This window comes from Salmo salar, chromosome 14, assembly GCF_965601325.2.
Source record: "Salmo salar chromosome 14, fSalSal1, whole genome shotgun sequence".
Lineage (NCBI taxonomy): Eukaryota > Metazoa > Chordata > Actinopteri > Salmoniformes > Salmonidae > Salmo > Salmo salar.
Window position 1 is genome coordinate 91947400 of NC_138304.1, and position 26481 is coordinate 91973880.

The 26481-nt window shown below is 43.2% G+C and overlaps 1 protein-coding gene across 2 annotated transcripts; it reads left to right on the plus strand.

Moving 5' to 3' along the window:
• The first annotated feature begins 283 nt into the window (after positions 1-283).
• Positions 284-25023, plus strand: LOC106570460 (uncharacterized). 2 transcript variants are annotated; one of them, XM_082961270.1, is made up of 49 exons: positions 284-489; positions 1984-1985; positions 3972-4007; positions 4584-4667; positions 5296-5352; positions 6226-6270; positions 6527-6580; positions 6779-6832; positions 7012-7065; positions 7210-7263; positions 8316-8369; positions 8894-8938; positions 9358-9456; positions 9762-9815; positions 10211-10309; positions 10515-10559; positions 10964-11062; positions 11192-11245; positions 11354-11461; positions 11589-11642; positions 11776-11874; positions 12017-12070; positions 12294-12392; positions 12678-12731; positions 13045-13098; positions 13209-13316; positions 14038-14082; positions 14336-14434; positions 14700-14807; positions 15092-15145; positions 15260-15313; positions 16183-16236; positions 17261-17314; positions 17660-17767; positions 18114-18167; positions 18278-18331; positions 18818-18979; positions 19301-19408; positions 19701-19808; positions 19940-19993; positions 20333-20440; positions 20823-20876; positions 21035-21142; positions 21708-21761; positions 21875-21982; positions 22312-22558; positions 22885-23069; positions 23367-23609; positions 23893-25023. In XM_082961270.1, the coding sequence occupies exons 1-49, from the start codon at positions 420-422 to the stop codon at positions 24037-24039; spliced, it is 4059 nt and encodes a 1352-aa protein (XP_082817396.1). In that variant the 5' UTR covers positions 284-419; the 3' UTR covers positions 24040-25023. The 2 variants fall into 2 exon arrangements, with proteins under 2 accessions (XP_082817396.1, XP_013998297.2); XM_014142822.3 differs by lacking the exons at positions 284-489; positions 1984-1985 and adding an exon at positions 3556-3577.
• Positions 25024-26481: the final 1458 nt, after the last annotated feature.

Sequence of the window (26481 nt, forward strand, 5' to 3'; positions counted from 1 at the left end):
TGATGAACCACCTTACAAAAAGTCTGAAAAAAATGCAGGTCTTGCTCCTTTTAAAACGTCTACATTGTCCACGTCCTCAAGAATGGATCTAATTAAACGGTTGCACTCGTCATCATCGCCGAAGCATTGCCAACGTTTCTGAGGGAAGGCTGGAGATGTAGGACCACATGACTTATTGGGGCTGGGATGGGATGGGAGTCATAGGATTTCACTTCTCCTATTGGTCCAGGGGCTAACTCTTGACACGCAGACAAAGGAACCTCCTGCCATATAAATAGGACTGATTAGTCTTTATTATTCTAGCATCACGGCAGTAGGTTTCCAAGCTTGGAGTTATTCTAGTCACCACAACTGTATGCCTGCTTGAAGTAGTTAAAACAGGGCACTGCAGCACAAGGAGTCTGCATGTCTGCTTAGACATGCTCAGCTTTGTGGATAACCGGATTCTGTTGCTGCTTGCAGTAACTTCATTGCTAGCATCATGCCAATGTAAGTTTGATATCTGCTTTTTGTGTTTTACCGAGGATTTTTGGTCCCGTTTTAAGAGTTCGGGAGGACTCTTATGCTCCGGTCGGTTTTTATTTGGAACTTACTTGGAAATCAACCCGAGGACAGCTAAAAGTTATTTTGAGTGCTTCCCTCTGGCTATCCCGTATAAAACCGACCGGATCCTGGTCATTTCGGTGGATTCTTCATTATTCTTCCGTGGATACAATTGTCAATTTGATTAGTCTCAGAGAGAGAGAGAAACGCCCTGATGAAAATAATTAACGGCCTTGAAGGAAGTTGTTAATTTAGTGATTTTGAATAGATTTTAGCCCAGTGGAACTACCAACATTTAGACTACAAATGGAATGTATCTGTAAACTCCTAGTATGAAAAGTTTGGGGCGTTGTACATACTGTTTCAGGAGTCCAGGGAATTAACTTTTATTATAGGGAATTGAAAGGCCGCCCCCCAGTGGTCATATTGAACAGGATCCCTTTTGGCATCAACCCTCTTCGATTTATTTTCTATAGAAATACATACAGATCTTAACAAAAAAATTGATTTTCGATCCCATAATTATTTCTACATATTATTGAAGTTACTTAGTGCAATGTAGGGCTTATTTTCTGGGCATTGTGGAAGATAATGTTTTGCATAGTTAGGGCTAGGGCTATTTCGTAAAAAAAAGTTATTATCAGTATTATAAGAATATAAAGCATTAGTTTCAAGCAATACACATGACATTTGATTTATATTTACAAGTACTATAAATTGAAACAATATTTTCCATGATTATATTATTTTTAGTGTCCAAAGGCGCCTTCTAGTGGTGAGGGCCTGACACCGCAGTATTTCAGAGGAGGTGCAATGCCACTCCATCATCGGCAGGGCAGGACCAAATGTAGAGTAAATAACCAGTTGTTATGCCACATCAGATTGAGGACACCACTGAGGCTTATACAGGAAAAGCTTAGTTCATCATTGGTCATCACCAGCGACATAAGATGATAGTTCTTCTAACATCCTCACACCCGTAGGTTCTTGGATCTCACACCCGTAGGTTCTTGGATTAAATCTTTATTCAACTCATTTAGTCATTTAGACCAAATTGAACTCCTAAAAATGAAGTTGCCATTTATAGGATAAAATTGGGAAGGATGGAATGAAACAGAATAGGATGGCATAGCACACGATATAATTTGCTCAGGTATTGTAAAAAAACTTGTCACTTGAGTTATAGTTGTGCATCCACATACCTAAAAACAAAATACTTATTTCTGATCTCCTCTCCACCACAATGCCAAGTTGTTGTCCTTATGGGATGTGGCAGTACAGACCTGTATTCACCTGACTGCTTGCCTCATTAGCTAGTGTTCGATTCACACTGAAATGAACAGTCAGTGGGATGTTGTGAACAATGTAGAAGATTATAATGGTTTTTAGACACATTCCTGAGAGACAACTGCTGCTTAACTGTAGAAGCTAGTTTATTAGCAGTGTGTGTATTGAGCCAATGCTTACAGTACTATGGGCCCTAAAGAAAACCTCAGGCCTTCTGAAACCCAAATGTGTTGACTAACTCGATTAGAACATGTATATGGCCAGCTTCGATATCACTTTCACTTTTTTTGTTGTCAGATAGGATTTTAGATGCATCTAATGCTAATCTTTATTCATTTATTCATACATTTTGATATAGGCTAATGTCAGCTCCCTTGCATTTCATTGATTAGATCCAGTTCAGTGTATATTATATAATCATAGAATTCATAACAGTAATTTGCTCTGAAGGAAAAGAAGAGGGCAACTTGAATTGAACAAATGGTTGGAATATAGAAAGTGGATAAAAAATGTAGATTGCTTCAACAACAAAAAAACGATTGTACTTCAAATTTTAGACATTTGTTTTTCCTAAAGTTATCATGTTCTAACTGAGTATCCCTTTTTCCCTCTCCTCCTCTTCCTCCTCTCCTCCTCCTCTTCCTCCTCCTTATTGCAACATCACAGCGGTTAGTACATGTGCATGATATTATCTATCAAACCGCTTTTAGAAGATATTTTACCTTTTGCCTCTTGTCTGTTCCAAATTCCAGCTGATATTCGGTGGAAAGTTCCCTCTGTTGGCAATTTGAGCCATCTCAACTATAGCAGACTGTTACAGTTTCATTTTAGGCTCTCCCTTTTTACTTCACTTTCTGCCAATGAATAGGTGAGGGTCCTATTGGTCAGGGGTAGTGTCAGTGAAAGTTAAAACCGCCTGTGCTGGTGCTGGTTTACCCATGGGGCCACTGGGCACAAGATGTCCTTTAATAGAATCAGGAAAAGGTTTGAAAGCTAAACATTGCAGATACATTCCAGGCCCGTATTCACTAAGACTCAGAGAAGTGCTGATCTAGGATCAGTCTATCCTTTTAAATCCTAACAAAAAATATTATTGGACAAGGGGGACCTGATCCTAGATCAGAACTCCTTCTATGATAACTCGATTTGGAATGGACCATGGTCATGTTTATTTTATCAGACATTTTTTACAGTATGAAGTAAGTTTGGCCTGTTCAGAATTGCCTGGTATAGTTGAGATTGCTACAAATTGCTCACAAATTGTATCTCAGCAGTTATATTGGCATTCTGATGTTTTAAAGGAGCAGTGGATCTATAAGGTGAATTGATTATGATAGATTAGGAGTGATTGATTGACTGATTGGCCTATCCACCTACATAGCCTACTGTCATCCAACATCAATCTGGATTTGGCATTCAGCTAGTTAACCAGCTCCATACTGCTCTTTTAAACATCTCTCTGCAATTGTGAATAAGATAACATTAGATCTGTATGTGATGTTATGTGTTTGATATTTGTTGTAGTTATCTGCACGAGCATGTGGCTTATAATATACATGTATGCATGCAATAATGTTTAATGACACTGGCAACTAATATGCTTTGTTGGCAAATAAGAGGGATGAAAAAAGCTGATATTCAGTTGATATAGCCTACACGTTGAATGACATAAGAAATGTGGGGGAAAAGACTGAATAAATAAATCTTATATTTATTTATCTTATTTTCTATCTAGGGGGGACTCAAGGTGAGCAAACAACATGTTCTTATGTGTCATTTACTAGTATAGAAAAGTGTGGCATATCTGAACTTTGAGGCTCAGGCTCAAAGGTCAAAGATCAAATGTTGAGGCCTAGTCAGCATGCACTGTTGACTCATACAGTAAAGTTAATGTGTGGATATGCTTGTCCTTAAACCGTAAGGTCAAGTTTATGTACACATTATGTACACATACGTATACATTATGACACATAATGTGATACTACCTTCAAATGCTATACATTTATTAACATTGATGCAATCATTCATTTGAGATTAGGGTCTATGACCTGCTTTGCTAGAGGCACTGATAAGCTTTTAAAATGTATATTTGAGTCATCTGTCTTGTATGTTTGTCTGATTGAGATATTTTCCCACCATAGGGCCCAAGAGGAGCTAAGGGGCCTCGAGGTGACAGGGTAAGCAAAGAAAACACAGCTGTTTTGTGTGAACTTTAAAATGCTTTGACATTTTCCTTGTTCAATAATTATTGTAATTTTCCTTTGGTGTGTAGAGGTTGTATGTTATGTGTCTGTAAGTCACTACACTTGTTTAAATGCAAATTTCTGAGAGGGCTACATTGCCTCCCCACTTGTTGTCATGGCACAGAGACCTAGATCCTCGATGTTGACAACAATATTATTGGATGTATTTTTACCCAGATATATTCTGAACATATTAGCAATTACATATTTTATATGATTTTAAATAAATTATACATCATTATGTAAATCATACCAATTTTGTAATAATTGTGCTTATGTAATATGTTTTCCTGTTTGTCTATAGTGTACGGTATGGCACTTACAGTATGTCACAGGACAGTGCAGGACAGTGCAATCACACCAGAAAACAAAACAGAAAACAAAACTGAAATAGAAAGTCATCATAAACAACATCAACAATAACAGAAATATGTATAGAATATAAAGTATTTTAGCTCAGACTTTCTTTAATAATAAGTATTTCTCTGTCTCTCTCTCTCTGTCTGATAGGGTCCCCAAGGTCCTAATGGAAGAGATGGTAAACCTGGACTCCCCGGGGTTGCCGGCCCCCCTGGTCCCCCTGGACTTGGAGGAGTAAGTTCACCTATATGGCAGACATTTTTCACCCAACAACACCCATCTGCTCTGGTGTGTTTATCAGGCATGGCACTTGGTTCCTCTTTCAAATCAGCCATGTTAAGTGTTCAAAGTGTGCCTTACTCACTAGGGATGGGTTCAATTGGGTGGTCTTGACCCCATGACCTCATGCCCTGATGAACTGATACCCTGTTGACCTTTGACCCTGTGGCCTATGACCCTTTGACCCCACGATGACCCTGTGACACAGTAAAACATAAACATGGCTGCCAGTGCTGTTGTTACATAGTTACTACCATGTTATTACACACATGACATGGTGAATGTAGGTTCCAGTGAGTTTATATTATGAGATTATTTTGTTTTAGACCAAAAATAAATGTTCAATACTGGTACAGTTTGTTAGTATTGTTCAGTGTGGTTCATCATGGTTGACACTAAGGACTACTACTCTCATGTCTCAAGACCCTCAACCGAATATATGGGATTAACCAATGGAATTTATGACTACTGTGCAATTATTATTTGTCACAATACATGTATATTATCATAATTACCTGAACATGGCTTTTATTCCTTGTTAATGTGTGTGCTAATGATTTGTGTCCCTTTTTTCTTTTGCCAGAACTTTGCTGCTCAGTTTGATGGAGGAAAGGGCAGTGACCCCGGACCTGGACCAATGGTGAGGCCCCAAATTCAAGAGGGAGAGTGTGACCATGAATTAACCCCAAATTAAACCCTCACCCCTAACCCCTTGGCACTGTCCCTGCTTAGCCCATAGGCATATACCCTTGGCACTAGCCCTTGCCTAGCCCCTGGCCCCTAGGCACTTGTGTGGATCTGATAAGATGGATGTAAGCAAGTAATGTTGTGAAAATTCCACCTGGCCTATGAGAGGGCAAGGTAGAGTTATAACCGTAAGGCTTCTACCTATTCCTAATCTTCTCAGTGCCTATGGGTCTATATTGGAATTCAGCCAGAAACAACGTTGTGGAATAGATCATTGTAGATCATGCACTGATCATAACCTCTTCATCGTCCTGCATGGAGCAGCTGCCAGAATATTACACCAAACTCTGGACATGATAGGTGCACTGCAGTTATTTCTTCATCTGTTGCTGTGACCCCTCTCATAGCTAAGTGTTTACCAATAGATACATAGCTAAGTGTTTACTAATAGAATACCAATTGGGTAAACATGAATAGTTGTATTACCCTTTTATTCTCTTCAAATTGTATTCCCCTTCCTCCCAAATCCTTTAAGATTTAATTTCAGATAAGATCTCATACATTTCATTTCAGATAAGATCTCATACATTTCATTTCAGATAAGATCTCATACATTTCATTTCAGATCTCATACATTTCTCGATTTTTATAGGCATGCGTTCCCCGATTTTATGCAAACGTTTTTGGGTTGCCATATTTCCAATTGCATTCCCCCATACACTGATTTATATCTAAATTGGATGTGCACTTCCATTGAACAGTATTGAAATGATGTAGGTGCTTTTGTTTGATCTTATTTGAATGTGATTTGTCTTTCTCTCCTCAGGGTTTAATGGGATCTAGAGGACCCAACGGACCTCCCGGATCCCCTGTAAGTAGTTCACTAATGTAATATGTCAAATGACTCAATGTTGTGTCTTTCTCTCATATAAACTCAACACAAAGGCCAGGAGGACTTCTTGACTAAGTGACCTGATCAGTAAAAATCCCCTGTTTTCCCTGGTCAGGTCACATGGTCAGGATGGAATAACTCCTGGTTCTGCTCCTTACACCTAACTGATATTGTTGTTTTATTTCTATGTCTCATTTGGACAAAATGGCTCACTGATGTGTCTTCCCATCAACAGGGACCCCAAGGATTCACAGGACACGCTGGAGAGCCTGGAGAACCCGGACAGACTGTAAGATAACTCTCTCATGGAAACTCTAACCTAAACTGGCACACCTAATTCCATTAGTCAACTAATCATCAAGCCTTTTACTAATTGACACTACTACACAGAAAGGCAATCTATAACTTAGAACCCAGAACTTAGAATGTGACTGTGACCTTAACCCTGAACCCTGACCTCTGACCTGAGACCTCTCTCTCATCCAAGGGCGCCATTGGTGCTCGTGGACCCCCTGGATCCGCTGGCAAGCCTGGTGAGGACGTAAGTAAACAGTTAAAATCATCTGCGTTATTTTGGTCTAACTTTTTAAATAATTAACTGTGGCACTACTTGCCTACTGGGGCGATAAGTGAATGTGGAAAATCTACATGCTACAAATTCTTTCATGATAGTGGACCTACAGTATACACATCTAATGCAGCTTGTCTGTTCACTTGTAGGGTAACAACGGCAGACCTGGCAAGCCTGGTGACAGAGGTGGCCCCGGAACTCAGGTAAGGGCAATGTCCAGAGCTGACAGATTTGTTAACTAAATTACATTTGACACTAAATATGCATGAACCCACTAAGTGTTATCACTTAAAACATGCAGAGAAAGAGACACAGTTTTTCTAACCTCTTCTCTCCCTCCTCTGTAGGGTGCTCGTGGATTCCCCGGAACTCCTGGACTTCCTGGAATGAAGGGACACAGAGTGAGTATTTACATAAATACCTGCCAGGCCCTGCCACTCCTAACGTCTTCCCAACTCCTTCAGGAGGGTGCAATGCTCTGAAGGTTACAGATAGAGATGACTTATATAGAGCTGATGTGATTCCCTATTCCACATGACAGAGAAGCGTGTCTATTCTACATAATACATTTCTATCTGGATGTTCTGTAATGTTGCACCTCACTGAATGTGACCCTGTCATGTTCTGAAAAGATGTATCTCACGATATATCACGGTATCCCACACATCTCCTCCTGCTTCCTCTTGCACACATATCCCTCATTTCAAATGACACCCTATTCCCTATTTAGAGCACTACTTCTGACCTATGTGGCTCCAGTCAAGTGCACTATGAAGGGAATAGCTTGTGATATGAAGGTAAAACTGTGGTGATTATGGGAAATTAGGAGGAGTTGTATCCGATGAAGCTGAGCGAAAATGCATCCCATATCAAATAGAATGCAAGAAGCAGAGATCTCTAGATAATGATCAAACAAACAACAAGAAGCAGAGATCTCTAGATAATGATCAAACAAACAACAAGAAGCAGAGATCTCTAGATAATGATCAAACAAACAACAAGAAGCAGAGATCTCTAGATAATGATCAAACAAACAACAAGAAGCAGAGATCTCTAGATAATGATCAAACAAACAACAAGAAGCAGAGATCTCTAGATAATGATCAAACAAACAACAAGAAGCAGAGATCTCTAGATAATGATCAAACAAACAACAAGAAGCAGAGATCTCTAGATAATGATCAAACAAACAACAAGAAGCAGAGATCTCTAGATAATGATCAAACAAACAACAAGAAGCAGAGATCTCTAGATAATGATCAAACAAACAACAAGAAGCAGAGATCTCTAGATAATGATCAAACAAACAACTCCCTCACCAGATAATCAAAATGCTCTGAATGATATGGGGAAAAATATCATTTTATATACATATTTTACTGTTTTAATTGATTTTAGACTATAATATTTGTGTATTGTCTCAGGATGCTAACCTGTTCTCGTTGTGCTCCAGGGTTACAATGGTCTGGATGGACGCAAGGGAGAGTCTGGTACCGCTGGTGCTAAGGTAACGTTGTAGCCACACGTTCCTCAATCACAATTTATTCTCTTACTGCTGGCAAATCTAACATATTTCACAAGAGGCCTAATACAGAGGTGTAACAGAGATTTAGCTTTCATCTTTGTGGGCTGGTTTCCCAGACACAGATTAGGCCTAGTCCTGAACTAGGAAACATTTTCAATGGAGAGATCCATTGTGCAAGCTTTTTATTCCACGTATAAGATGAATCTGGGTCCAGGAAACAGGCCCTGTAACACCTAAAAGTAAAGTGAGTTTCACATACAGTAGCACATTTTAGTGCACGTTTAGTCGCGATCAGTCTACATTGATAGCAGTTACTCAAAGGTCAGTTCTTGTTTTACCACTAACATACATAGTACTACATATTTTTTCTAAATCTCAGAGAATACATTTTTTAGGACACTCATGCTTACCAATCTAGATATGTCCCAGAGTTCAAACTCATCGTAACTTTGTACCTCCTATGAGTGCCTGTCATCTGAATATGTGTTCTTCTGCTTCTCCCATAGGGTGAGACAGGTGCCCACGGAGCTAACGGAAACCCCGGACCAGCTGTAAGTTCACACATGATGTCACCCTTGTCTTTTCCCTCGTATTGTTCCCTAGAGGGAAATGTCAGCATCAGCATGTTGTCAGGTGCCAGGCAAAGCATATGTACATGTATCACTAATGAAACATGATGTCACCTGCATAGTCTGAATGTACCTCACGATGATTCTTTACCATTTGTCACATTCAAAAGACATTGCATTCACATAGCTGATTGCAAAGGACACACACAGTGGAGATGAGGACATCAATTGTACAACCAGGAATAGATTATATACAACACATTCTCAGTACATACACACTTTACAAAATCTCAGTGCACTTGTCCTCAACCATTCTCTCTCTTTCTCTCTCTCTCTCTCTCTCTCTCTCTCTCTCCTCTCTCTCTCTCTCTCTCTCTCTCTCTCTCTCTCGCCCACCCCAGGGTTCTCGTGGTCTGAATGGTGAGAGAGGGCGTGCCGGCCCTGCTGGACCTGCTGGTGCCCGTGGTGCTGATGGAAGCACTGGACCCGCCGGCCCTGCTGTGAGTCCGGCTCCCCCTTTGACCCAATAACCTCTGACCCCTTAACCTAATGGATCACATACATGTGACCCCTCTGTTGTGTAATATAATGCCAGATAGAAGTCACTGTGCCTTTAGGCCCAGATCTGATCCCTCCCCTAATCCTAACCTAATCCTAACCTAATCCTAACCTAAATCATTACAGGTGGAAATGCTAAAACTGAAGTTAGATTGTCTGCTTCTAGGGGTAGCTTCATCTAACAACCCTTTACTGTAACCCTTGACCTCTATTTCACTATGTCCTCTCTCTATATCCTGTTTCCCAGGGTCCTCTTGGAGCAGCTGGCCCCCCTGGTTTCCCTGGTGCCCCTGGCCCCAAGGTAAGTGTGATGTCATCATGGTCATCTCCAGTGCAGTTCTTCATTATCACAATCTTTAGTATATCATCCTTGGAATATCATCTGTAGAATGTCATCTGTAGAATATCATGGACATTATTAGTGTGGACACCAAGGAAGATTCCCAAATACCCAGTTCTGGGAACTGTAAAGGCACATCTAAGAAGCTTTCTCCACACCCAAAACATCATGACTCTCTAATTGGTTATCACTATCCTGTAATCTGATTGGTTTACTGTAAAGGGACCAATCACATTGATCAAACTACTGATTCCATGCATAGTATTCCCATGAGGATTTATATACCATAAAACATCTATATAGCATCCTAAAACAGCCCACTACCCATCTGACTGGATAGTGTGACTCTGTAACAGGGAGAGATTGGAGGTGTTGGATCCAATGGCCCATCCGGACCTCAGGGAGGCAGAGGAGAGCCCGGTATCAATGGAGCTGTTGGCCCCGTCGGTCCCGTTGTAAGTATACACAGATACCAACAAACCACAACATTCTCAGTGTGAAACATGTCACATTGAAGGCTCTCTCTTGTTTTCTGGTTATCTTTTCCTGATGTACTGTATGTACCGTCATTATTTTGCATCATGAATCATGGTTTCTTGTTATCTTGGCACCTCCACACACTTGTCTGCAACACTCTCTTTCCTTTTCCCCTCCTTGTAGGGTAACCCTGGTAACAACGGTATCAACGGCGCCAAGGGAGCTGCTGTAAGTATTCTGGCCATAGTTGCATTGTGGGTAGACTAGATTGACAGTTCAATGGTTATTTAGGGCCAGACAAGGGTCAAGATGGAAAAGCTTGTTCACTTGATCCTTGAACTTGTGTAGGTATGATATGAGTTATGAATGTAGCACAACAGTAAATATCACTCAAATAACATCAACAATGAATCACTTCAGCTTTGGAATTCATGATGTACAGAACTTATTTCAGTTGTTACAGTTGTTCAGTTATTACATACATGTGATATTAGCCATAAGTAACTGTTGTAGTGAAACCATTGGATATTGTGTAATGTGATTAGGTAATGGTATGGTAATGTTTATGCAGTAGGTCCTTCAGCTGTCTTCTTACTCACCATTTCTTCCATTCGTGTGTGTGTGTGTTCTAGGGTCTCCCCGGTGTTGCTGGAGCCCCTGGTTTCCCTGGCCCAAGAGGAGGTCCCGGCCCCCAGGGCCCCCAAGGATCCACTGGAGCTAGAGGCCTTGGTGTGAGTACCGCTGGACCTAAAAACCAATGCAACAACACTTAACTTTATTCACAGAACATTTACTTTATTCACACAATCGGTATGAATATTGAGTGATTTGATCATGTATCTGTGTTTCTTTGACTGCAGGGTGACCCTGGACCCTCTGGACAAAAGGGAGATTCTGGTGCTAAGGGAGAGCCTGTGAGTATCCATACTACTGCTGTTTAGCAGTATAGGTATGCTCTAGCATTATGTCAGTACATGGTGTGTGTTTGTGGCGGTCTCTAATGTCTCTGCTTTCTCCTTCAGGGTCACTCTGGTGTCCAGGGTCCCGCTGGTCCCGCTGGTGAGGAGGGCAAGAGAGGCTCGACTGGCGAGGCTGGTGCCACCGGGCCCGCTGGTCTGCGTGGAGCTAGAGTGAGTATATTATCCCAGACCCAGTTTACTAGACCCAGGCTAGGGATATATTTTGTGGTGTGTTTGATATAAGTTGCAGATGAGGGGTTATGGTTGAATCTTGTCTCTCTCTCTGTGTGTGTTGTAGGGAGGTGCTGGAACTCGTGGTCTGCCTGGTCTGGAAGGAAGAGGTGGTCCCATTGTAAGTTACCAAAAATATGATTTACCATGATGACAAATGTTCAAAGGCAGAAAAAAAAACGGTGACTTTTACCTTGTAATTTAGTGACTGTTTTGTACTCATGGGTTGCTCTTCCTCCTCCTCTCTCTGACAGGGTATGCCCGGAGCTCGTGGAGCCACCGGCCCTGCTGGTATCCGTGGAGCCCCTGGTGATGCCGGTCGTGCTGGCGAGTCTGGTCTGACTGGAGCCAGAGTAAGTGTCACACACACCTGTCAATCAAAATGTTTGTATCAGATGTGTAATGGATTCTCTGATTGTCTAATCTCTGAACCAAATATAGCATGTGTTCTCTAGCCGTGATGCTGAATGACTAACAAGTTCTGTCTGTTTATAGGGCCTCCCCGGAAACTCTGGTCAGGGTGGACCCCCAGGCAAGGAAGGCCCATCTGTAAGTGATCAAACACGTCATCTCCAATATTGATCCTTTCAAACGCTCTACATCATAAAAAAAAGTATACAATAAAACTGGTGACATGATAATGGATTGGTTCAAAGCAGTCCCATTGTGTTGGTGGCACGGTTACCCACCCCATCCACCACCAATGTTAACACCCACCTGGTGGTGTTGTGTCATATCTGATCCACGTTGTTTTGTGTGTGTCCTCTTCCAGGGTGCTGCTGGTCTGGATGGCCGCACTGGTCCCCCCGGCCCAACTGGACCCAGAGGCCAGCCCGGTAACATCGGATTCCCCGGCCCCAAGGGACCTGGAGTAAGTAGAACCAGCAAGTAAAACCAGGAAGGAGATCTGCTAGAGGATGACTTGTTAGCATGAGATTGGATCATGAGAGAGACAGCTAGGGTCTTGTTGCACTTCACTATGGACAGATTATGATCTAAAGAGTAAAAAGGAAGTGATATTGAAGGATAAAATAAAATATGCACAGAATGTGATTTTAGGAGTTGAAAGAGTTGTACTTATCTTGATGATGGTCTGTACATCAACATAATGTTCATCTGACATTTCCATGGTCTCTTCTTCCCTTTCGCCCTCCAGGGTGAGGCTGGCAAGGGGGGTGATAAGGGACCTACTGGTGCAACTGGTCTGAGAGTAAGTACCCCCGCATTAGACAACATTCACTACATTATCAACCCTCTACTGTAAAAGGGCATTCATTTACTATTATGGTAGATATTTCTCAAATTGACGGTTGGTAAAGCTGAGTATCCTAAATCTGTGACCTTGTAGGACTGACAGGACAGAGCCAAACAGTCCAAACAAATGTATTACTTACTCTAGATTTATAGTCATTCATTACAATAGAGTTGTGTTTCCTCAAATCATGAGTTCCAGGATAAACTCTGAAAAAACTATAATGGATCATTGATCATTCACCTACCTCTCTCTCCCTGTCTCTGCTTAGGGCGGCCCCGGCGCTGATGGCAACAATGGAGCTCCCGGCCCAGCTGGTGTCGTTGTAAGTAGTCTGCACTATTTCATTTAAATACACACATGTAATAACTAGAATCTTATCTTACAGTGAACTGTATTTGATTTGATTGAACTTGATGCCATCCTCTTCTACAGGGTAATGCTGGTGAGAAGGGAGAGCAGGGACCTTCTGGTGCTCCTGGTTTCCAGGGTCTGCCCGGCCCCGCTGGACCTGCCGGTGAGGCTGGCAAAGCTGGCAACCAAGTGAGTAACCAAACCTAAAACCTGTAACACAAACCCATTATACATCCACAAACCTAGAACCTTGATCTGTAACACAAACCCATTATACATCCACAAACCTAGAACCTTGATCTGTAACACAAAGCCATTATACATCCACAAACCTAGAACCTTGACCTGTAACACAAACCCAGTGTACATCCACAAACCTAGAACCTTGATCTGTAACACAAAGCCATTATACATCCACAAACCTAGAACCTTGACCTGTAACACAAACCCATTATACATCCACAAACCTAGAACCTTGACCTGTAACACAAACCCATTATACATCCACAAACCTAGAACCTTGACCTGTAACACAAACCCAGTGTACATCCACAAACCTAGAACCTTGATCTGTAACACAAACCCATTATACATCCACAAACCTAGAACCTTGATCTGTAACACAAACCTAGAACCTTGATCTGTAACACAAACCCAGTGTACATCCACAAACCTAGAATAAACCTACATCCGCAAAGCCATAACAAACCAACATCCACAAACGCACATATATATTTCCACAAAATCATTAACTGCAAAACATATTTTTGTTTATAGAAATGTTACCACTTAATGTTCATTTCAGTATATTTTATTTTATTTGAATAGTATTCTCACTATGTAATATTTTGCACTAACAAAGCATTGTTTTGTAATATTTTTAACTAACAAAGCATTCATCTCTCAACAGGGTATGCCCGGAGACCAGGGACTCCCAGGACCCGCTGGTGTCAAGGTATATCCACTCATGAATCCCTCTCACAGAACATTAAGTATGATCTTCTAAAAGCTGGTCAACCATACACATGTTGCTGTTCACCCATTTACCTGTACTCTTAAGTAGGACGAAGGCCCTATATAGGCCTTAACTAGACCCTATTTTTATATACAATTTACATCCACACACTTGTAGTGTATACATACTGTGGTGTGCCCATGACAGAACCCTGGTGCTGACTGTTGCCCTCTCTCTCTATGTCTGTTCCTAGGGAGAGCGTGGAAACTCCGGTCCTGCTGGCTCTGCCGGATCTCAGGGAGCCATCGGTGCTCGTGGACCTGCTGGAACTCCTGGCCCCGATGGTGGCAAGGTGAGCACAGCTCTATTAAGGGCTTAGAGTTTGTCCTGTTCACCTGGTCAGGTCATGTGGTCTGGAAATCCTCCTGGCCCTACAGTCGGTATAACCAAAATATATGAACGATAGATCTGATAGTACTGGTGTATTCTGTATGAGAAATACACCACTGTTCTTTTAAGCATTGTAGTCAGATGAATCTCCTAACCGCTCATGGGGTTGCTCCATGAGACGGATAACTTATAGGTGGAACCATACTTGACCAATGTCTCTGTTTCAGGGAGAGCCTGGTTCTGTCGGCATTGTTGGTGCCGCCGGACACCAAGGACCCGGTGGTATGCCCGGTGAGCGCGGTGCCGGTGGTACTCCCGGACCCAAGGGTGAGAAGGTAAGTCCCCCCAGAATATGCTGCCTGTAAACATATAAAAAAGTTACATTTCACAAGAAAAACAGAAATCATGTGAAAAGTTGCATAAAAGCTATAATTGATGTCAATTATAATTTCTGATATGCTGATGTGAAATGCAGTGCTTGATAAAGTTATCCTACAGTACAAACACTGGGAGAATTTGAAATACTGATTTTATCTGATAGACCTAGACTAAAAACAACTCTATATAATGGCTATTTTAAATGAGTGACTAACATGTCTTTTCCCCCTTTCCGATCTAGGGTGAGGGTGGACACAGAGGACTTGAGGGTAACATGGGAAGAGATGGCGCCCGTGTAAGTTCCTCTCTCATCTAATGTGGTCACTTTCACAATGAAAACAACATCTAATTCATTGTTATTCTGTCTCTAGTGTTTTAGTCTGACTTTGTACCTTGTGTCTCTTTCTAGGGTGCCCCCGGACCAAGTGGACCCCCTGGACCTTCCGGTGCTAATGGTGAAAAGGTAAACAGCCTGAATATCGGCTCCTTTAACCTCAACACATGAAAGGATATCTAAGGACAAAGGAAATACGTTGGTTCAGATGATGAGAAATATTGTGGGGCTCACTTAGGGAAGATTTGTCAACGATTGTGCATATCCAAGAGATCCAAGATGGAGTAGGCCTAATGTTCACTGACCTACAGAGGAGTAAGACTCTTTGGCTTGACCTTCAGAGGAGCAATGATGTCAATGGCCATTTCAAGACTCTTTGGCTCTCCACAAGTGATCAAGATATGGACTGGACCATATTGTTGAGTGTGGTCATTCTGAATATTTGGACAACAACAAATGCCTGTCTACTCCAGACCAAAGAGAAGGACTATGAGTACACCCCCTGCCACAGCTTGTGAAGCCAGAATCTCAACCTCGCCATCTGCTGGGCAGTTTGCAGTTGCACACTGCCGAGGTCACAACCATCTCCAAAGGATGGAAACCAGGGTCATGTTCAGGAGGGTACACCATACCGCTCACCCATATATTTGAAACATTTTGCATCGGAAAACAGAAAGTAGCATTTCTAATTGGACAAGCACCACCCTGTTTCAAAACGTTTTCTCCTAACGCTGGACATGAACCTGGCAGAAAGCACACTGCCTGGACACCTGCTCCATTATACATCATCATACTTCAAACTCATCTACCAGCATATGGCAGTTGATGATGGTAGTCATAGTAACAACTATTTTGCCTTTTTTTTGGAAACAAATAGTCAATACCTTCAAATACTGGACATTCTGTGGAACTTGAAGGTCTAGTGTTGACTAATCACAGACTGGATTGATATTTTGGATTGATTCAGCCCACACATTCTCATCTTTGCTCTCTTTCAGGGTGAGTCTGGCTCCTTCGGCCCTGCCGGACCTGCTGGTCTCCGTGGACCCAGTGTAAGTACCTACAAACACTTATATAACACATTATAACACATATAACACATCTATAACACATAACATGTCTGCTCATCACCCCTCATCAAAGGAATTAAGGACTAACATGATCTAGTATTCAGAATGTCTACCCAATATAGACGCTATATCAGTCAACACTATCATGTTAGGTTCTAAACAAACATAGTAAAAACTCAAACGGACGACTAGAAAAAGCTCAAACCAAGTTCATTCAACCCACTGGGTGCTTCAGCTATAAACACAACATACAAGTCACACAAGCATATTTATACCTTCTGACTAGGCGGAGTCACCTCCTAGTATGTCTAAGATAAACAATCTGTCTCTGTTGCTAGGCAGGAACTCAGCCTGTTCCTCTTACTGGTGTTGTCATAGCCCTGCGTGTGTGTGTGTGTGTGATAGGACTGTAGTTAGGTGGGCTTCGGGGAGGACCCCTTTGGCCCCCCTCCCAGAGGTTTCTTCTCTCTTCAACTGTTGACCTTATGTCGAGTTGAGTTCCACATCTCTCCTTCTCCTAGTTCTACAGAAACTGGCCTGCCTTTATCAGGAACTGAGTCTAGACTGTTGCTCTTTACCTCCTTCCATAGAAATATTCATATTCAGCAATAAAATGTTTGAACAGTCAGAAACTTTCTGTACTGTCCCTTGTCTCACACTGTAACTTTCTGTACACAGAGTTCCTATTCACCCTTCATTGACCCCAACATATAGATTTCTTATAGATGTAAAGTAATCAATACATTCTAGTATGGTGACAGGAATAAGTATATTTCAAGATAGAATCCAACAATGTCATGTTATATCAGTGTCTAGTTGATGCTTGATTATCTGTCTGGTTGGATGGATGGTTGGATGGACGATCGGATGGTTGGATGGATGATCGGATGGTTAGATGGATGGATGGTTAGATGGATGATCGGATGGTTGGATGGATGTGTATATCTCTACTGCACATGGATGGGCTCTTCTGACCATTTGTCTCTGTGTTCCTGCTCTGATTTAGGGAGAGCGTGGAGAGGGTGGACCTGCTGGACCTCCCGGCTTCGCCGGACCCCCTGTAAGTACTCATTCGGATGATACCCTGAAACCACACACAAACACGTCACATACACGTATGCATCAAAATATAGTGATGTTCTTTAACATGGAGACATACACACAAACTCACTCCTTCACTGACCGATGCATGGAAACACACACGCAAACACACACACTAATTCACTGTCTGACAGACTAATACACACACATACACAAACTCACTCTCTGACTGACAGACTCATACACACACATACACAAACTTGTGTGCACACACGTTTACACACAAACACACACACTACCTTGTGTTTCTGCAGCCTTTGTTCTGTGGATTCTGTTCTGACCCATGTCTGTGCATCCCATGCAGGGTTCTGATGGTCAGTCTGGCCCTAGAGGAGAGAAGGGACCCGCTGGTGGAAAGGGAGATGTCGGCCCCGCCGGCCCTGCTGGACCTGCTGGCCAATCTGGACCTTCTGTAAGTCACTTACTTAGTTGGTCCTCTTAATTCCAATGTGTGACACACTGCTCATTCTTACCACCTACTTCAATGGGAATCCACTGAATCATTCACACAGACAGTTATATGCAGTACATGGTCCTGTTTGGCTTAGGTGGTAGAGAATGGTGCTTGCACTGCCAGGGTTGTGGGTTTGATAGCCGGGACCACCAATATGTATAATGCATGCAGGCATGACTAAGTCGCTTTGGATAAAAGCCTATGCTAAGTGGCAAATGTTATTATTACAAGATATACATCCTCACTGGGAATGATATCCTCTACTTGTGAAGATGATGTAAACTGACTTCCTGTGCTTGTCTAGGGTGCTAGTGGACCCGCTGGCCCTCCTGGTGGTCGTGGTGATGCTGGACCTTCTGTAAGTACTGTCACTGATATCACACACACACAACGACACCCCATATCTCTGTGACCCAGTGACCTTGGCTGCTTTCTAACCTTTGACCGTTGTGTGTTCTTTCTCTTCAGGGTCTGACCGGTTTCCCTGGTGCTGCCGGTAGAGTTGGAGGCCCCGGTCCCGCTGTAAGTGCGGCAGTAGTGTTAACACACACAAACAAACAAACGGAGGTGCCATTTTGTACAGATGTAGGATCTTAATTTGATCACCCTGTTGCAGGATAACTTTTACACATTTAAAACGTGTGGTGTGTTTGAGGTTTAAAAATGCTTCTTAAGTTTTCATTTAGACTTTGACATTCCCTTACAAAGAAATTATCAACCCCTACAAAAATGCGCATTCATAAAAATCCACATTTCCTGTTGCTGCAGGTTTATTTTCTTGCTATAGCAAATTGGCTCGAATTAAGAGCCTACATCTGTACTTAGAAGCAATATCATGCTGGCTAGACATCATGTAGTTATTCAAACCCCTTGTGTTCATATTTCACTCATGTCAGTCTCTTATCAAAGAGAACAACATCCTGGCTGATTCTGAACAAACATACACAGATACTCCTCCCACTTTTTATCCTCAACAACCACCTGTCCTGTCCTCTTCCCTACACACAGGGTATTGCTGGGCCCCCTGGCTCCGCCGGTCCCGCTGGCAAGGATGGCCCTCGTGGTCTCCGTGGTGATCCTGGCCCCGGTGGACCTCAGGGAGAGCCGGGAGCTGTTGGACCCGCTGGTATCACTGGAGACAAGGGACCCAGTGGAGAGAGCGGTCCTCCCGTAAGTCATCATAACTCCCATTGAGGCCTCTCAGTAAGCTTCTCCTCAATAAAGGATTTATGCTGTGGATTTCACTAGCCTGGTTTCAGATCTGTTTGTGCTGTTTTGCCATAGGACCATAGGAGTTGGCAAAACAGCACAGAACCCTTCTGGGACCAGGCTAGCTTTTCATTAGGTCTCAAAGCATTTTACATTGTTTGGGCTGCATAACAAAACACCCCCATTCACCACTAATGGCGATGGGGGGGAAAGTGATTGTGTTTCTTTCTCTGTTCTCTGCTTTTCTCCACTCTCACCTCCTGATCACCTGTCCCTGTTCAGGGTCCTCCTGGTACCGCTGGACCCCAAGGTGTGCTCGGACACGCTGGCTTCGTTGGTCTGCCTGGTTCCCGTGGTGACAAGGGTCTTCCTGGCGGTCCTGGTGCTGTGGTGAGAGCATCATACCTTCTGTTGTTTCAAAACATTATTCAAACTGCCCTAGCAGACACATCCGACCACAGAACAAACAAAAAGGCTCTGTAAAAATAGCAATTTGTCATATTTTATGGGAATGATTTTGATCAAATGGGGCAAATCACAGTTCTATTCCAGACAGGTGGAGCCCAGACAACCAGATTTGTTTGCGCTGCAATCCATTGATGAGTTATGGATACAGTACATAGTTACTTACTATGGTATGTGTTTGTACTGTGTTGACCCTGTGATACTCTGTACCATTCAGGGTGAGCCTGGTAGACTTGGACCTGCTGGTGCCTCTGGACCCCGTGGTCCCTCTGGTAACATTGGCATGCCCGGTATGACTGGTACCCAGGGAGAAGCTGGACGTGAGGTAAGGATTGATTGATGTGTTAAACAAGTACTCAGAGCATGTATTCTAGACACATGGCCCAAATCCTACATTTTAGTTCACCCACAGTTCCCATGACAACACAATTAACGTGCTATTGTGTCACCCCACAGGGTAACCCTGGCAACGATGGACCTCCCGGCCGTCCCGGAGCTGCTGGCTTCAAGGTACAATGCTCTCTGTCAGTTATGCTGTAGGGTGAAGTTGCCCCTAGACGCTAATCTGGGGTCAGTTTAGCATTTTCCCCTCTAATGGTTAAGGTTACGATTGGTAGAGGGGAAGCTGATCCTAGATTTTTACCTTGGGAAAACTTCACCCCGGAGCGTAATTTATACCTCACAGTACTGACGACACCATTCACCTGAGCTGAATTCAGTGGAAATGTTCCTTTTGGCTTCCATTTTACAAACTTCATCTCAGGAACATGTTAAATTCATATGAATATCAGTTAAAACTATAATGTCTTGAACTTTCAACTTTGAATCTTGAACTTTGCCCCCTCGCAGGGTGACCGTGGTGAGCCTGGTTCTCCTGGAGCCCTTGGAAGCTCTGGTCAACCTGGACCCAACGGACCCGCTGGCTCCGCTGGCAGACCTGGAAACCGTGGAGAGTCTGTAAGTGCCCCCCCTACCCGAATTGGACCCCCCTGAACAGGGTTGACAAAGGGCACTTTTTACCTGGTTTCTAGAAGGACGGTAGAGTCCATGTTAGCAATGGCATGATGTTACAGTATTTCCCCTAGCTTTCCCATGAGAGGCTCCTTCTTCATATACCCATATAACCCCTGTAACTATTCCCCAGGTCGTTACTGTAAATGTAAATGAGAATGTGTTCTCAGTCAACTTACCTGGTAAAATAAGGATTAAATAAATACTACAATATTTCTAGAAAAAAAGCATTCACATGAAACTTCTACTCTACACAGAAGAATGGTTCCTGTGGTTCTAACTCTAGCATGCTGATGTGGATATATCTTCTCCCTCTCTGCCTCTATAGGGCCCCACTGGAAATGGTGGTCCTGTCGGTGCTGCTGGTGCCCGTGGTGCCCCCGTGAGTACCCTGTCTAAACTCATCTTGACTCGGACTGCTGAATTAGAACTCCACTAATCATTTCAACTATCTTAGTGCATCACCGTAGCCTAGTTGTGCCTATACTAAATGTGAAATAACACACCTGTGTTATGGTTCTGTGTCTCCTTGTGTTGTAGGGCCCCGCTGGTCCCCGTGGAGAGAAGGGTGGCGCTGGAGAGAAGGGAGACAGAGGCATGAAGGGTCTGCGTGGACATGGTGGTCTCCAGGGAATGCCCGGACCTAATGTAAGTCATGATGACTGCTGTGACCATCCATCCTCCATCCATCAAGATCAATTCAATATGATCGAATCTCATATCCTGAAATATCCCATATGCCCAAGTTTGTATTAGCATCACCATTTTATTTATAGACGCCTTATAGCCACTTCTTGTAAATATCAGAATCATTTACAGTACGACAATGTTCTTATGCTGTAGCTACTCCTGAGCTAACTGTATCTCTCCCCTACAGAGACCAACTTTAGCTACCCCTGAGCTCTCCTGTCTAATCATATCTCTCCCCTACAGGGACCAACTTTAGCTACCCCTGAGCTCTCCTGTCTAATCATATCTCTCCCCTACAGAGACCAACTTTAGCTACCCCTGAGCTCTCCTGTCTAATCATATCTCTCCCCTACAGAGACCAACTTTAGCTACCCCTGAGCTCTCCTGTCTAATCCTATTTCTCCCCTACAGAGACCAACTTTAGCTACCTCTGAGCTCTCCTGTCTAATCATATCTCTCCCCTACAGGGACCAACTTTAGCTACCCCTGAGCTCTCCTGTCTAATCATATCTCTCCCCTACAGGGACCATCTGGTGAGACTGGCTCTGCTGGTATCACTGGACCTGCTGGACCCAGAGTAAGTAACTATTACTATCCACATCAAACGCTCTCTCCATTGTATCTTCTTCCAACTAGACAGATAAATGTATTTGACACCTCTCCTTGTCCTCCTCCTCTCCTTGTCTCTAGGGCCCCGCCGGACCCCATGGTCCCCCTGGTAAGGATGGTAGAGCTGGAGGTCATGGTGCTATCGGACCTGTTGGACACCGTGGTTCCCCTGGACATCTTGGACCTGCTGTGAGTATATCTAGTACTCGCATAACTGCCTCAATCAGTCAGCCAGTCAGTCAGCCAGTCAGCCACTCAGTCAGTCAGCCAAATGCCACAGAATTGGTGATGAAGCGGACTGATTGTTTAAGGTGTGAAGGCAGACACTAGCTGTTAACATAGCAACACATAATGGATCTAGGTTGACATATAATTTGCTTAAAAAGTACTTCACTGATACAAGTTAAGCTTTTAGCATGAGAAAGTGCGAATGAGATACTTCTCTGCAGCAGCAGCATCAGCAGCAGTGACCCACCTTACTAAGGTTGAGCTTGTTAACGCTCTTCTCTCGCCCACAGGGTCCACCCGGCTCTCCTGGACTTCCCGGACCCGCAGGTCCCGCTGGTGGTGGATACGATCAGTCTGGTGGTTACGATGAGTACAGAGCCGATCAGCCCTCTCTCAGGGCCAAGGACTATGAGGTGGATGCCACCATCAAGTCCCTGAACTCCCAGATCGAGAACCTGCTCACCCCCGAGGGCTCCAAGAAGAACCCCGCCCGCACCTGCAGAGACATCAGACTCAGCCACCCCGAATGGAGCAGCGGTGAGTTGGTGGAACAGAAACATCTGTCTTTCTCTTCATTGATTGGTTGACTCACCGAGGTGCCTTAGAACCCTCACACTCTCTTTGTAAACTCTTAACCACTAAAATATCTTGTTCATTCTAGTCTCAACACAGACTAACTAACTTTCCATATCTTTATCTATCGCCCTACATGTCACTATCAATACTCTCCTTGAGCGATCAAACATGAAACTCAAAACGTAAACAACACCTAAACACAGCAAAACCCCAGTGAAGTATTAATAATAGTGATAATAACATTATCAGTGCTAATCAATGTCATTCTTTCTTGTACTCCCCTGCAGGTTTCTACTGGATCGACCCCAACCAGGGCTGCATTGCTGACGCCATCAAGGCCTACTGCGACTTCTCCACCGGACACACCTGCATCCACCCTCACCCCGAGAGCATCGCCCGCAAGAACTGGTACAGGAGCTCTGAGAACAAGAAGCACGTCTGGTTCGGAGAGACCATTAACGGTGGTACTGAGGTGAGCGGACTGAACCTGCACTATTTCGAATGACAAGAGCGGACAGTTTGAACATCTGAGAGGAAGATATATCGATTTGATTGGGACACCAGTTTGATTCTAGGCATATTTTAGTAGTATTGTATAGGCCCATGTTATTGGCTTACATTCATCTCCAGCACCATAAACCTGATTGCATTGGTTCCATTTGAAAGAGATCATCAGATATCAGATTCTTCACCCAGGTTTTTCTCTAAATGCTTGATTACTGCATCTTGACACTGATCCTGTCTTAATTCCTCCTATGTTGTTTCTCAGTTTGCTTACAACGACGAGACCCTGAGCCCTCAGAGCATGGCCACACAACTGGCCTTCATGCGTCTCCTGGCCAACCAGGCCACCCAGAACATCACATACCACTGCAAGAACAGCGTGGCGTACATGGACGGAGAGAACGGCAACCTGAAGAAGGCTGTGCTCCTGCAGGGTTCCAACGACGTGGAGCTGAGGGCCGAGGGCAACAGCCGCTTCACTTTCAACGTTCTGGAGGATGGCTGCACTGTAAGTCCCCTTTCTTTTATACTGCAATGTCTGGAACAATAGCTTTGTTGGTTCCTTATCTGGGCTCACTCCCACAAGTAGATACAGTGCATGGTAGAAGGGTGAACTCAGGCTCAGGGTAGTTTTCTGTAACTTCCTGGTTAGTGAAAGAGTTTGGGAACCTGACTCTTTATTTAAAGTATCATAGGTTTCTACTGTAGGGTATTATTGTACGTTTTCAAGATATGATATACTGAGTGCACTATTTTGATACATGGTTTCTCCTTTTGTCCTACCTCTGCAGAGACACACTGGCCAGTGGAGCAAGACAGTCATTGAATACAGAACAAATAAACCATCTCGCCTGCCCATCCTCGACATTGCACCTTTGGACATTGGTGAAGCTGATCAAGAGTTTGGTTTGGACATTGGCCCAGTCTGTTTCAAATAAATAGACTCATGATAAATTAAAAAAAAGGGAGAAAGAAAGAAAAAAAGAAAATCTCTGCCCTTCTTTGTGTGTTTTTTTTTTATACTGAATGCTCATTTCCTCTGCGCATCCACTTGCTTAAGCTGGGCTCTATCGGAGAGGACCAATGGACTGAACGGAGCGTTGTGCAATGCAAATTAATACAGCAGCCCAAAGAGACGCGGGAAAACACCATGTTGTGGAACATGTCAACATTTTGTAAAAAATCTAATAAGTGTAATAAAAACGCTGAAAGTATGCATCACTTTGTGGTCTTTGTATATCTTCCAAAGAGGAGGTTTAAAACCACAATTTTTTTTTTTTTTATAAAAAAAAAAAAAGGTTGAAGCTACCTCATGCCTGTGTTTTAGAAAATACTATTGAGAAGCTGTCTGATCCACAACGTAGATGTTACGAATTCTACGGCTTCAAGCTCTGTCCTGTATCAAAGGTGCTGAATTACTTGAAGCAGAGATCTATGGTGCTAAACATGCAGCTGTGGAAAAGCAGGAAACCACTCATTCTCATTGTGTTACTTTGTATTGACTTTGACGAGTCTTGTACAGGTCCCCCTGATAAACCCCATTTTAAGCAGGTGGAATTTTCCTAAATCTGGTCTGATGTTTGTCTGGTTTTGACTTTGTTTCTGGTTTTGTTTTAATATTATTTTTTTGGTCTCAAAGTTTTGTTTTCTTTTTGTTCAGACATTTTACTCCGTCAATTCCCCCCATCAATGCAGTGTCCATGCACATTATTTTATCCATTTTTAATGGATTTTAGGCGGCCTCTCTCTCAAAACGAAACCACAAAGTTTATTGTACCTATTTTGTATATGTGAGATGTTTAAATAAAGTGTGAAAGTTCTGAAATAAAGCATGTCCAATGTTCCAAAACGACACCATTCAATGACTAAAGTACTTTCATGTTTTAAGATGATGATATTATTAAATGAGGTTGGAGTTGAAAGATTGTTTTGTGTTTTTGGTGATATATAGAACTTAACTCTTCCTTCCACATATCATCTTCACGACCGAGAGGAGAATACAAAGACCCTGCCAGTATGCAAGTAACTTCTTTAATCATCATTATGTATTTTCTATCAGTAAACCAAACACCTATCAGTAAACCAAACACCTTTTTTCAATAGATTAAGAATCAAATAGCCCAACAAGTACATGAAAACAGATGTCTGTTTACAAATGTAGCATTCACCACAGCTAACACAGGCCTACACTAGGCTACAACATTCACCACAGCTAACACAGGGCTACATTAGGCTACAACATCCACCACAGCTAACACAGGGCTACATTAGGCTACAACATCCACCACAGCTAACACAGGGCTACATTAGGCTACAACATCCACCACAGCTAACACAGGGCTACATTAGGCTACAACATCCACCACAGCTAACACAGGCCTACAGTAGGCTACAACATCCACCATAGCTAACACAGGCCTACAACATCCACCACAGCTAACAAAGTCCTACAGTAGTCTAAAACATCCACCACAGCTACCACAGCGCTACATTAGGCTACAACATCCACCACAGCTAACACAGCGCTACATTAGGCTACAACGTCCACCACAGCTAACACAGGTCTACAGTAGGCTACAACATCCACCACAGCTAATACAGGCCAACAGTAGGCTACAACATCCACCATAGCTAACACAGGCCTACAACATCCACCACAGCTAACACATGCCTACAGTAGGCTACAACATCCACCATAGCTAACACAGGCCTACAACATCCACCACGGCTAACAAAGGCCTACAGTAGGCTAAAACATCCACCACAGCTAACACAGGGCTACATTAGGCTACAACATCCACCACAGCTAATACAGGCCAACAGTAGGCTACAACATCCACCATAGCTAACACAGGCCTACAACATCCACCACAGCTAACACAGGCCTACAGTAGGCTACAACTTCCACCATAGCTAACACAGGCCTACAACATCCACCACAGCTAACAAAGGCCTACAGTAGTCTAAAACATCCACCACAGCTACCACAGCGCTACATTAGGCTACAACATCCACCACAGCTAACACAGCGCTACATTAGGCTACAACGTCCACCACAGCTAACACAGGTCTACATTAGGCTTCAACGTCCACCACAGCTAACACAGGTCTACAGTAGGCTACAACATCCACCACAGCTAATACAGGCCAACAGTAGGCTACAACATCCACCATAGCTAACACAGGCCTATAACATCCACCACAGCTAACACAGGCCTACAACATCCACCACAGCAAACAAAGGCCTACAGTAGGCTAAAACATCCACCACAGCTACCACAGCGCTACATTAGGCTACAACATCCACCACAGCTAACACAGCGCTACATTAGGCTACAACGTCCACCACAGCTAACACAGGGCTACATTAGGCTTCAACG